Source organism: Topomyia yanbarensis, chromosome 3 (genome assembly GCF_030247195.1).
Source record: "Topomyia yanbarensis strain Yona2022 chromosome 3, ASM3024719v1, whole genome shotgun sequence".
Lineage (NCBI taxonomy): Eukaryota > Metazoa > Arthropoda > Insecta > Diptera > Culicidae > Topomyia > Topomyia yanbarensis.
This window is the reverse complement of record NC_080672.1, coordinates 52,723,431-52,733,981: the sequence shown is the minus strand read 5'-3', so window position 1 is coordinate 52,733,981 and position 10,551 is coordinate 52,723,431. Positions and strand designations below refer to the sequence as shown.

The 10,551-nt window shown below is 36.9% G+C and overlaps 1 protein-coding gene across 1 annotated transcript; it reads left to right on the top strand.

Annotated features, from left to right (window-relative positions):
• Positions 1–748: 748 nt before the first annotated feature.
• Positions 749–1,665, top strand: LOC131692771 (chymotrypsin-2-like). The gene is made up of 2 exons (XM_058980038.1): positions 749–1,252; positions 1,313–1,665. Exons 1-2 carry the CDS (start codon positions 776–778, stop codon positions 1,604–1,606), a joined length of 771 nt encoding a protein of 256 aa, XP_058836021.1. The 5' UTR covers positions 749–775; the 3' UTR covers positions 1,607–1,665.
• The last annotated feature ends 8,886 nt before the right edge of the window (positions 1,666–10,551 follow it).

Here is a 10,551-nt window from a genome sequence, read left to right as displayed (position 1 = left end):
CTCATGCAGGTTTTTCTTCTCAGAACTGCCTCTGCGAAAAAATGGAATTCAATTTCCTCCGGCAAATAGCACATAATCAGATTCGTTTCAGAAATAAAAAGCTACACGGCGAGTGAATAGCATGAGCGCATTAAATTATCTGCATTATACATGCGCTGAGAAACGGGGAATATGAACCGGTTGTGTGAGAGGCTGTGCACGGAATTGGCAGCTGGGATGCTTCCAGGAATTGGAAAAATATTTCTTTCACCTGCAAGGTATACGAGGACTCCACGCCGCGGCGGATAGATATAACAGGATGCGCGTCTATTCGGTGGAGAATTTTTTTATTCCGAAGAACGGAAGGAATAGACCCTAGCCGTGCAGCAGTGCAGCAGGAGCATAAATAGATCACTACGGAAAGTAATGCATTTGAAATGGTGAATTGCTGGGTGATGAAAATTATAATGATATTGAAAAGATTGCGATTACAAGTTTTTAATTTATAAAGGGTCCCCTTGCTCGAATCTTCTGTGACGTATATCACATATAGGTAATATGTAGCAGTTTCGGCTCTTATCACAAAAGTCAGGCAATGGAAAGGCCTGGTTCAAATCAATAGATATCGATTCCAATTTATACTAAAGCCTTCCGCCTCATTATCGCTTCTAAGATTATTAATCTACAACAACAAGAAGGTACGACCTTTTGTGAATTTCAGCATTACGTTCGATAAAAATAAATCCACCGCGGGTATAAAAGCGATTCTTTGACCCGTTGCCATCAATCGGTAAAAATGTCTCGACTCAGTTTGGTTCTCGTGCTCGGTTTGGTCGGTGCTACCCTCGCCGGTGTACTCCCGGATGAGTACGTAGCCTGGGAAGGCCGGATCGTAGGAGGATCGAACGCTGCTGAGGGTCAGTTCCCGTATCAGGTTTCGCTTCGTTCGGCAGCCGGTAGTCACTTCTGTGGAGGCTCGATCGTCAACAACAACTGGGCCATGTCAGCGGCTCATTGTACTGTTGGAAGAACCACGGCCAATACGATTGTAGTTGCGGGATCACTGCTGCTGAATTCCGGTGGAAGTTCCCATCCGTCGCAATCCATCGTTAACCATCCGGGATACAGTTCATTGACCCTGGCTAACGATATCTCGCTGGTTCGGGTTGCTTCTCCGTTCGTTTTCTCTGCAACCATTGGTGCAGTCGCACTGGAGACCGACTTTATCAATTCAGCTAGCGGTGCTCAAGCTTCCGGTTGGGGACAGACCACGGTATGTTAGAACTATTTGCTGAACTAGTCAGCTTATTTCATGGTAATCTTTTATTCGCAGCACCCCGGATCGATTCCGAACCACCTGCAATGGGTTAACGTGGACATCATAACGCTGGCCGAATGCCGTAGCCGTCACAACGCCGTGAACGCTGCCCGTGTGCATGATAACACGATCTGTTCAAGTAGCCCGGTTGGAACCGGAATGTGCATGGGTGACTCTGGTGGCCCGCTGTCTCACAATGGACGCCAGCAGGGTATCGTTTCGTGGGGCATTGCTTGCGCCCAAGGCTTCCCAGATGTGTTTGCGCGCGTTTCATCCCACTTCGACTGGGTCATGGCAAATACCGATTAAAACGTCTTTGGAAAGCTTGTTCTTGGATAGGAATTATCAAATACATTTTTAGTATAACATTTGTGTGTTTTACTCTTTTTGTATTGTTTTTCGTGTGCCCTGTTAAAGTTAAAATTTGAATCTTTATTCGTACTAAAACTGTTTACCCTAAAATTTAGATCAAACTTCTGCTCAACAAGAAATAGTGATTGAAAAGGTGTTACCTTCTAATCAGTAGTCTATCTATATCTGACGAAAAATTACAATGCAATCTGTTTCATAGCCCAAGAAATGACAATTCGAAATTGAAGTGTTTGTTGAGGGGAACGAATACGGTACCTTGGAAAACCCGGATTATCGATGAAGGTTTATCCCATTCGTTGTTTCAAAAAGAGAACCTTAATCAGTGGTTTTTGACCTCAGTGCGGCTTGAACCTTTGTTCGATCCAGTCATAAATAGTGTTATTTTTAGAATAATCGATTAATCAATAATCGAATTTTGTTTTCGTGCTGATCGATGCGTTTGATTTATCGGTCAAAATTAATCGACTACCTCGATTATATGGAAACATATAAGCGATTGGTAAATTAGTTATGGAACTTACGTTTCGACCTCGTCTCATCAGAATCCGACACTAACTTAGTTAACGGACTAAGCCAGCGCCGGATTGCTCCAAAAAACGGAGACACAATTTGTTACGCTAAAAAGAAGCTCATTTTTAAGTTGATGCGAACTAACGAAATCGAAACATTAGGTTTGGCTAAGCATGCCAATGTAAGATGCACTATGCTATATTTCTCCTTAGCTCAGGAACACAAACTGTATCTCAACTTTTTTTCTGAAGCTGGCGTCAATCCGGCACTAGCTTACGCCATTTACCAAGTTAGTGTCGGATAAATGTCCTTTTTCCGTAATGACAGGATTCATAATCTGGCCAAAATAGCACAGCACGATCGTGTTGCTTCAAGAGAAGGTAGCAAACGTTTTTTAATGCACTCTTTCACGTAAATTTCCGGGTTGAAGGTCTCGGTTGCAATGGAAATGTCTCTTTTCAAACCACAGGTACAGAAAGCCAGCCGAATCAGATATTCCTGTGTGAACTACGACAGTTTAAAATTCTTGAAAATATCGGCCACTGTGTTGCTCCTCTTGCTGGGACGACACTTTTTATAACTGAAGAGCAAATGTCAAAATAAAAACCTGTTTTAATCCACCTAGCGGTGCAATTGTGCCTTTCTCAATCATGAACACGAGAATGTTTGCGTTGTTTATATTCATTAAAACCTTTCAAATGCATATATTACATTTTATTATTATACATGGCATGACAAATATACAAGAAAAGAAATCATTATTCGAGTTCTAAAATTTTGTAAAAGAAAAAAAAAACAGTCACGGTAATATTGAACTGAAAAAGGTGCGAAATCGGCAAAGTCCCAAAAATTCGATTTTAATAAAAAAAAAATTTCGTGATAACATAAAATCTCGACGTTTCATGCATTTTAAAGATGTTTGGCATCAAAAATACGAATTCGATTTCTGAAATTTCATGGGGTCCCCACACTGAAAAAAATTTTGAGTTCCGGCTTATGTGGGATATCACCCGTAACTCCGGAACTGGAAGTCGGTTCAGAATAAAATTTAATAGTCATTTACGGGGACGCAACATCTTTCATTTGAGATTAAGTTTGGTTGATTCGGTCTAGCCATCTCCGAGAAACCGATGTGACTGTTACTCTGAATTTGGATACTTCCGTCGGGGCTTCCGGAACCGATGATGGTGGCCTAGTACTACAAATCGAAGCAGTTGTGGTCACATTTTGGAAAAATTTTCACCATTATACATTCATTGCAGAATTTAGTAAAATCGACATTTTCTGCGTGATCGTACTCATCACCCTGTAATTCCGGAACCGGAAGTCGGATCCATTAGATTCAATAGCAGGCTATGGGAACGTTGCACCTTTCATTTGGGACTAAGTTTGTGAAAATCGGTTCAGCCATCTCTGAGAAAAGTGAGTGAGATTGTGTTCGCGTACACACACAGACGCACATACACACATACATACACACACATACATGCACACACAGACATTTGCCGAACTCGACGAACTGAATCGAATGGTATATGTCACTCGGCCCTCCGGGCCTCCGTTAAAAAGTCGGTTTTTAGAGCAATTGAAATACCTTTCTATTGAGAAAGGCAAAAATAAATACAATTTTTCTAGCTTTGAAAAATAAAACAATAAACAAATTATTTTTCTTTAAATGATCTAATGTAGAACTGAATAAGTGCAATGGAATAATAGAAGTAGAAATAAATAGAAACACTTGGGCGGCATAGATTAAAGGAAAAAATATAAAACAGAAAGAAGCCCAAAAACAAACAAAAGTGAAATCGTAGAAAACATGTAAAATCAAAATGGTTTTTGCAATGGAAATGCCAGACGAAATGCAAAAAATAGGAGTACCACAATAAAGCAAAATAAGAGAAAGCTAATAAAATGGGTTTAATAATAAATAAATTCATATCAAGTGAAGCTTAAAATTGAATGAAATAGTGAACAGAAAACATGCATAAAACACAAAAGGTTCAAAATAAAAACTGGGGAAAAATCAACAAAAACTAAAAATTGTTTAAATGGGCTAAAAGGAAAGTGCTAAAGGTAATGTAAAGAAAAATTGAAGCATATTGAAAAAAACCATGCTAAAGAAAATCATACATTTCAAAACTCATAAATGTAGAATAGCAAAATTCAGAACAAAATAAAAAAACTGAAAACGAAAAAATAGAAAAAAATATTATATTATTATAATTTACTATTATTAGTATTATAAAAATTATTACCTAATAATGAAAAAGTGTGGATGAAGAAAATTCTAAAATAGGTTTATTGAAAAATATGAAAAAGTATAAAAACTATCGTAAGGACTACAATTTTGTGAAATAAATTTAATAAATTTAATGAAATGAATTTAACAAATGGCTGAAAGAAAGAAAAAAAGGAAACGATACATAAAACGCAAAATTAAAAAACATGACTAAAAACCGAAAAAATAGGACAAATATCACAAAAATTTGACGATTCTGAAAAAACATCAAGAATGGTAAAAATATGAAAAGGGAAATATGAAGCAAAATATATAAAAAAATATAAAACAAGAATAGATGGAAAAATAAGAAAGACTAAAAAACCTCAACGAAATGGAAAAAGAAACAACAACACATGCAGAAAATTAAAATATGAAACAATAGAATAAAAGAAATATAATGAAATGAATAGAAACCATAGATATAAAGAATAAAAATTTCTCCGGCGAAATGCCAAAAAAATGAGAAGAATTATTTTAATTGAAAAGGTTAGTGAAGGATGAAAAAAACTTTCGGGTTTTCGTATTTAAATAATATTCTTAAGTGAACACGAGAAATTACTGTGAATCGTTTTCGTCGTTCACATTCTTTCCTAATTAGCTATGGAATTTGCGTTTCGACTTCGTCTCATCAGAAACCGGCACTAACGTAGTGACAGGGCTAAGCTTGACGCCGGATTGACGCTGGCTCTGAAAACGAAAACACCATTTGTGTTTCTGAGCAAATCCGTAATCTTGCATGAGGTCCCGCAAGAACAGAAATTCTGATGAAGCTGATGAGGATTAATGAAATAGAAAACTTGGTTTGGCTTAACAAGCCAATGCAATATGCACTATGCTGTATTCCTTGACCCTGTCACTAAGTTAGTGTCGAATTCTGATGAGACGAAGTCGAAACTCAGTTTGCAAAACTAATTTAGTTATAGGTTTTGTGCTTTTCACGCGCAAAGATGGTTTTAATCAGGTTTCTCTTTAATGGAGAAAAAATAGTTTTTACCTATATTGTTCTCTGCTAAGGAGAAATATAGCATAATGTTCATTCTTGATTTGTGAAGTTATTCAGAATTCATTTCTCGATCCTATTTGACAAATTGAGCACTTGTTTCTAATAGATACCTTCGTGATTCATTTAGCAGTTACGACGAATTAAAATAAGTAGAAATAGACGTCACTATCGTCCTGAAAAAATAAGAAATCGCAATTAGACTGATTCTATTTTCCAGTATAATCTAAGCATAAAAATAAACCATTGTTTTTGAAACCCATCTACAGATTGCAAAGTTTCAAAACTATTAGAAGAATTCGAAATAAAATCAATTTTTCGACAACTCGGAACTCAAAAATACTTAAAACAAATTTAAATAAACGGTCAAAATCAATGCGATAATTATAGTAAAGTATGAAAAAAAAAATAAATTTCAGTCAATTTACAAAAAAAGATCTCATGTATTTTTGCCCACTGCTGTTAAAATCGTTTTTGAGTTTTCAAAGTTTTCTTTTGATTGCAATATTTTATAATTTACGATTGACTTTATGATAGAAATTGAATCATATTTGGTAATTTATGTTTTTGATAGGAACCTTTGACAGTTGCATCACCTTCATTTTGTTATCGCCCGCAAAACCACTTACGAAGTCATCATATTTTTCTACAATAAAAAATACGTGCTTTTAGAGAAAATTGTTTTTATCCATTTACAAAATATTTACGAAATCAAAGAAATCTCTCTTCTTCTTGAGAAAAATATATATTTGTTTTTGAACATGCAGCAATTTATAATTCTGGCAAGCTACCTTAATTAAATCATACCAATATTCAAAATCTAGTCGCATTTTCAAATATATTGTTAGAAGGCATCTCCGACAACCGACATTCCAGCAGGCAAAAATAATGCTGATAAGTGTTCTTTTCGATATAAATCATATCCTTTTAAGAAAATCAGCTCCTGGATGGTCTACTTCCGGACCAAAGATAAACCATTTAACATCATCGAAATATTGCGTGATCTAACTAAACAACACTCGGCCGTGCATGAAGAAGTATCTTGTTTACGTACCCGCTCGGGAAGTAGCGATTGATGGTGTTGTCTCCGCCAGAGTCGATAATTGGGAAGTATGGAGTTGGCTTCTTCAATAACCCTTTGCTTTACTCAGTGAAAATTCTGGTTGGCAAGCAATTGAGTTCAGTAAAAATTGAAATTTACTTATTTTACATCAGCCTCATTTCGAGTCGTTCTCTGAATCTGAACTGGATTCAAACTTTTGAACGGGGCTCGTCTAACTAGTCGACTTTCTCGTAAATACCTGAGAGTTACTTTTAATGGGTGCTGTTATAAAACCGAAGTAAGTGGCTCATGGTCTCGAAAATTAAGGAATTAGTAGGAATTTTCAAATAGGACGTCAAAAACTTGAAGTGTCCCTCCATTTCAGTCTCTACATTTTTCCCAGGTTTTACTGGTTAACTTCCGAAGGAGATCTTCCACAATTTTTGCATTATTCTCCAAGGCAAAAAACACAAATGACGAGCTTTAAGGGGATAAAAATGTGCTATTATTTCAATCAGATTCAAGTTTGCTCGGGACCAGGTATTGAAGTTGTCGCTTGTCAAATCCTAATCAAGGGCAAAGACTTATTGGCATTTTTTCATATATGTACATCGAACCTCAGTTGGTTCTACAATATTTCAACTCCCACGGTTCATAATGGGGTTGTCTTCACGATGATAACCGATCTAACTTACCGTATTATATTTGCGACAATTTCAACATGACGATTTTAAACATGGTGTAAATTATACGACTTCCTAGTCCAATAGCTCGGCCAAGCGTAATAATTGTACTTGATTTCGCTACAATTAGTGTGTTCATTGATTGAAAGAGCTACACGACCACTATGTCAGAAAGAATTGAATCAAAACAAGAAATTCCTCCTTGTTCCAGAAATGTCCGAGCTGAGTTAAGTGTATATATGTGAAAACTTTTTAGATCCGTCTACAACAATTGTTTCACAACATTTTGCAATGTAAAATATAAAACATTGGTCAATCATTTATGTCATCCATTAAAAAAATCCGCAAATTTAAAAAATCTGCAGGAAAATCCGCCACTCAATTTCAAATTGCGAAAAATCCACAGCTATGGTAACACTGCCTTTCTGCTTTTTCTGTGATGTGTCATCATTGTATCTTCTGTGTATGCATGAAACTGGCACGCCAGTACATCATTGGAATGAAATGCAATCAGTGTCTGGCGGCAGTCATGAGATGTATTACCTACCACCGAAGAATGCGAGCTGGCATTAAACGCAGCAGCTGCTACGCTTACAACGTCAGAACACAAAACAAGATGCATTTAACCGGACGTTTCGATTTACTGAATGTGTTCAGTCATCCGATCTTGCTTTCTAAAATACAATATTTGTGAACGTCCAATTCCAAACAAAAATTTAAACAGATTTGACGCTAATTAAGCCAATTAGGACATAGACATTACAAAACCCAACAACTTGAATCTATGTACGTGTTTGTCTGAGTATTTGTGACAGCTGGATTAGGGAATGGACGCAGAATTTGTCCATTCGATTCGATTCACTCGGGAAGATCGGGTTGGTACAATTAATTTACCAACGCAGGACAATCATCCATTCCCGGTCAGTATAAAATTCTAACAGAATGCAATTAGAGTTATAGTAAATTAACATCATTTGCTGGAATTTTCACGAGTTCATGTGTTTGATTACATGTTACATGTGTTCTTTTATTATACTTCAATAGTCTGGTTTTGTTGTACTTCTTTTAGTTTGCTTTTCCACTACCACCAACATAATTAATAGTATACCAAGAAAAATATCGGTCAACTTCCAACTTCCAATCAATCTCTTTGCTTTTTTATTTTGTTATTCGGCATGTTATGTTTCCGTTCATTAAAATTAGATTAATTCTTAAATTAGATTCACACTAACACTCACCAACATAATTAATTGCATATACAATCACAATCTCTTCCGTTCCATACGTACAAAAACTCTTGTCCTTAGCGATAACACAAACCTGGTCACAAACGCGAACATGCAATTTCAATCATCCACACATACCTACGCTCGCGAACTTGTCACCCCAAGTCCCTATTCTCGATCAAAACCAATGACGCCCATATCAGCTAAACAACACGTTTCATGACGACAAAAAAAATCGAATTTTGTGCACGTGAAGCAACATACATGCGACAAACACGTTAACATACAAATGCTTCAGCACTTCGCGATCATCCACGCAACTTGCACCAACGTTCTCGCAAAATTTCGGTGATAAGGTGAACGTCTTAACATAATATCTATCTATCTATCTATTTATCTATCTATCTATCTATCTATCTATCTGATGGCTTAACTGGTTTCCGTAAAAATTTATACACAGTAGGTATTTGTCATGGGGTGTGTTTGTGTACTATTAGTTAGGGATTAATTTGCCCGCCAGATGGCGCTTTGGAACAAATTGTGTTTTCCTCCAATTTCGTTGAAAATCGCAGCAACGCGCGACGGGTATTAGCTAGTTTTTTTATAAATCTCATATCCACTAGACAACGCGTTTCATGGCGACATGACCGAGAACTCTTGCGATATGGTGTATCTTACTCCCTGTCAGAATATGAACCGTACACCGAAAACTAAATATCCAAATGACGGTCCGTGTGACCATGCAAGAACACACTCGAATATGTCAATAGCCACATGGTTATGAAAACGCATTCATACCCGCGATGTCACATATACGCGAGCACATGAGACAAATATGTTAGCATACGAATGCTCAAATCCTTCGCGATCATCAACGCACACATACACCCGCTATCGCGTAAACTTTTGCGTTTCTCAATAGAACGTTTCGCCTTTCTCAATAGAAAGGTATTGCAATTGTTCTGAAAACCAACTTTCTAACGGAGGCCCGGAGGCCGTGTGACGTATACCATTCGATTTAGTTCGTTGAGTTCGGAAATTGTCTATGTGTATGTATGTGTGTATTTGTATGTATGTGTCTGTGTGTGTTTGTGAGCACAATCTCACCCACTTTTCTCAGAAATGGCTGAACCGATTTTCACAAACTTAGTCTCAAATGAAAGGTACAACGTTCTCATCGCTACTATTGAATTTCTAATAAATCCGACTTCCGGTTCCGGAATTACAGAGTGATGAGTCCCGATTTTTACAAATTCTTCGATGAATGTTAAAGGTGAAACTTTGTCCAAAATCTAACCACAACTTCTTCGATTTGTAGTAATAGGTCACTAACAACCATTCCAGGGCTCTTTGTCCACATTGGCCACCATCATCGGTTCCGGAAGCCCCGGCGGAAGTATTCAAACTCAGAATATCGGTTATATCGGATTTTCAGAAATGGCTACATCGATTTTACATAACTTAGTCTCAAATGAAAGTTGTTGCGTCCCAGGAAACTTATTAAATATTACATTTCATCTCGATCCAACATCCGGTTCCAAAGTTACGAGTTGTGGAGTGCAGTCACATAGCCAATTCCGATTCAAACCGATACCGCGATGAATGCGAAAAGGTAAAAATTTGCTAAAATGGCGTCCAAGTAGCTTGCATTTGCAGTTCTAGGTCACTGACCACCAACCGAAGTCTCATCGACCACATTGACCACCATAGACGGATCCGGAAGTACTCCGGAAAAGTACCCAAAAATTAATTAAAATTAAACAAAAACTCACATCAGTTTTCCGGAAATGGTTGGGCCGATTTTCACAAACTTAGTGACAAACCCAAATGATAGCTATATTGTACCCACAGATGTCTAAAAAATTTCGTACGGATCGCTAATATGGTTTCGGAAATATGGACTTCACCGTCCGGTCACATATGAAATTCCCATATAAGCCGGTACATAATTTTTTTCAAAGTGTCATGAAATTTCAGAAATTGAATTCGTATTTTGGATACCAAATATCTTTAAAATGCATGAAACGTCCAGATTTCATATCATCTCGAAAAAAAATTTCGTCTGAATTTTTTTTTTTGGAAATATCGTCCCCGTTTGCAAAAAAAATTAAATATTTTTTTAATGAATCGTTCAAGGACA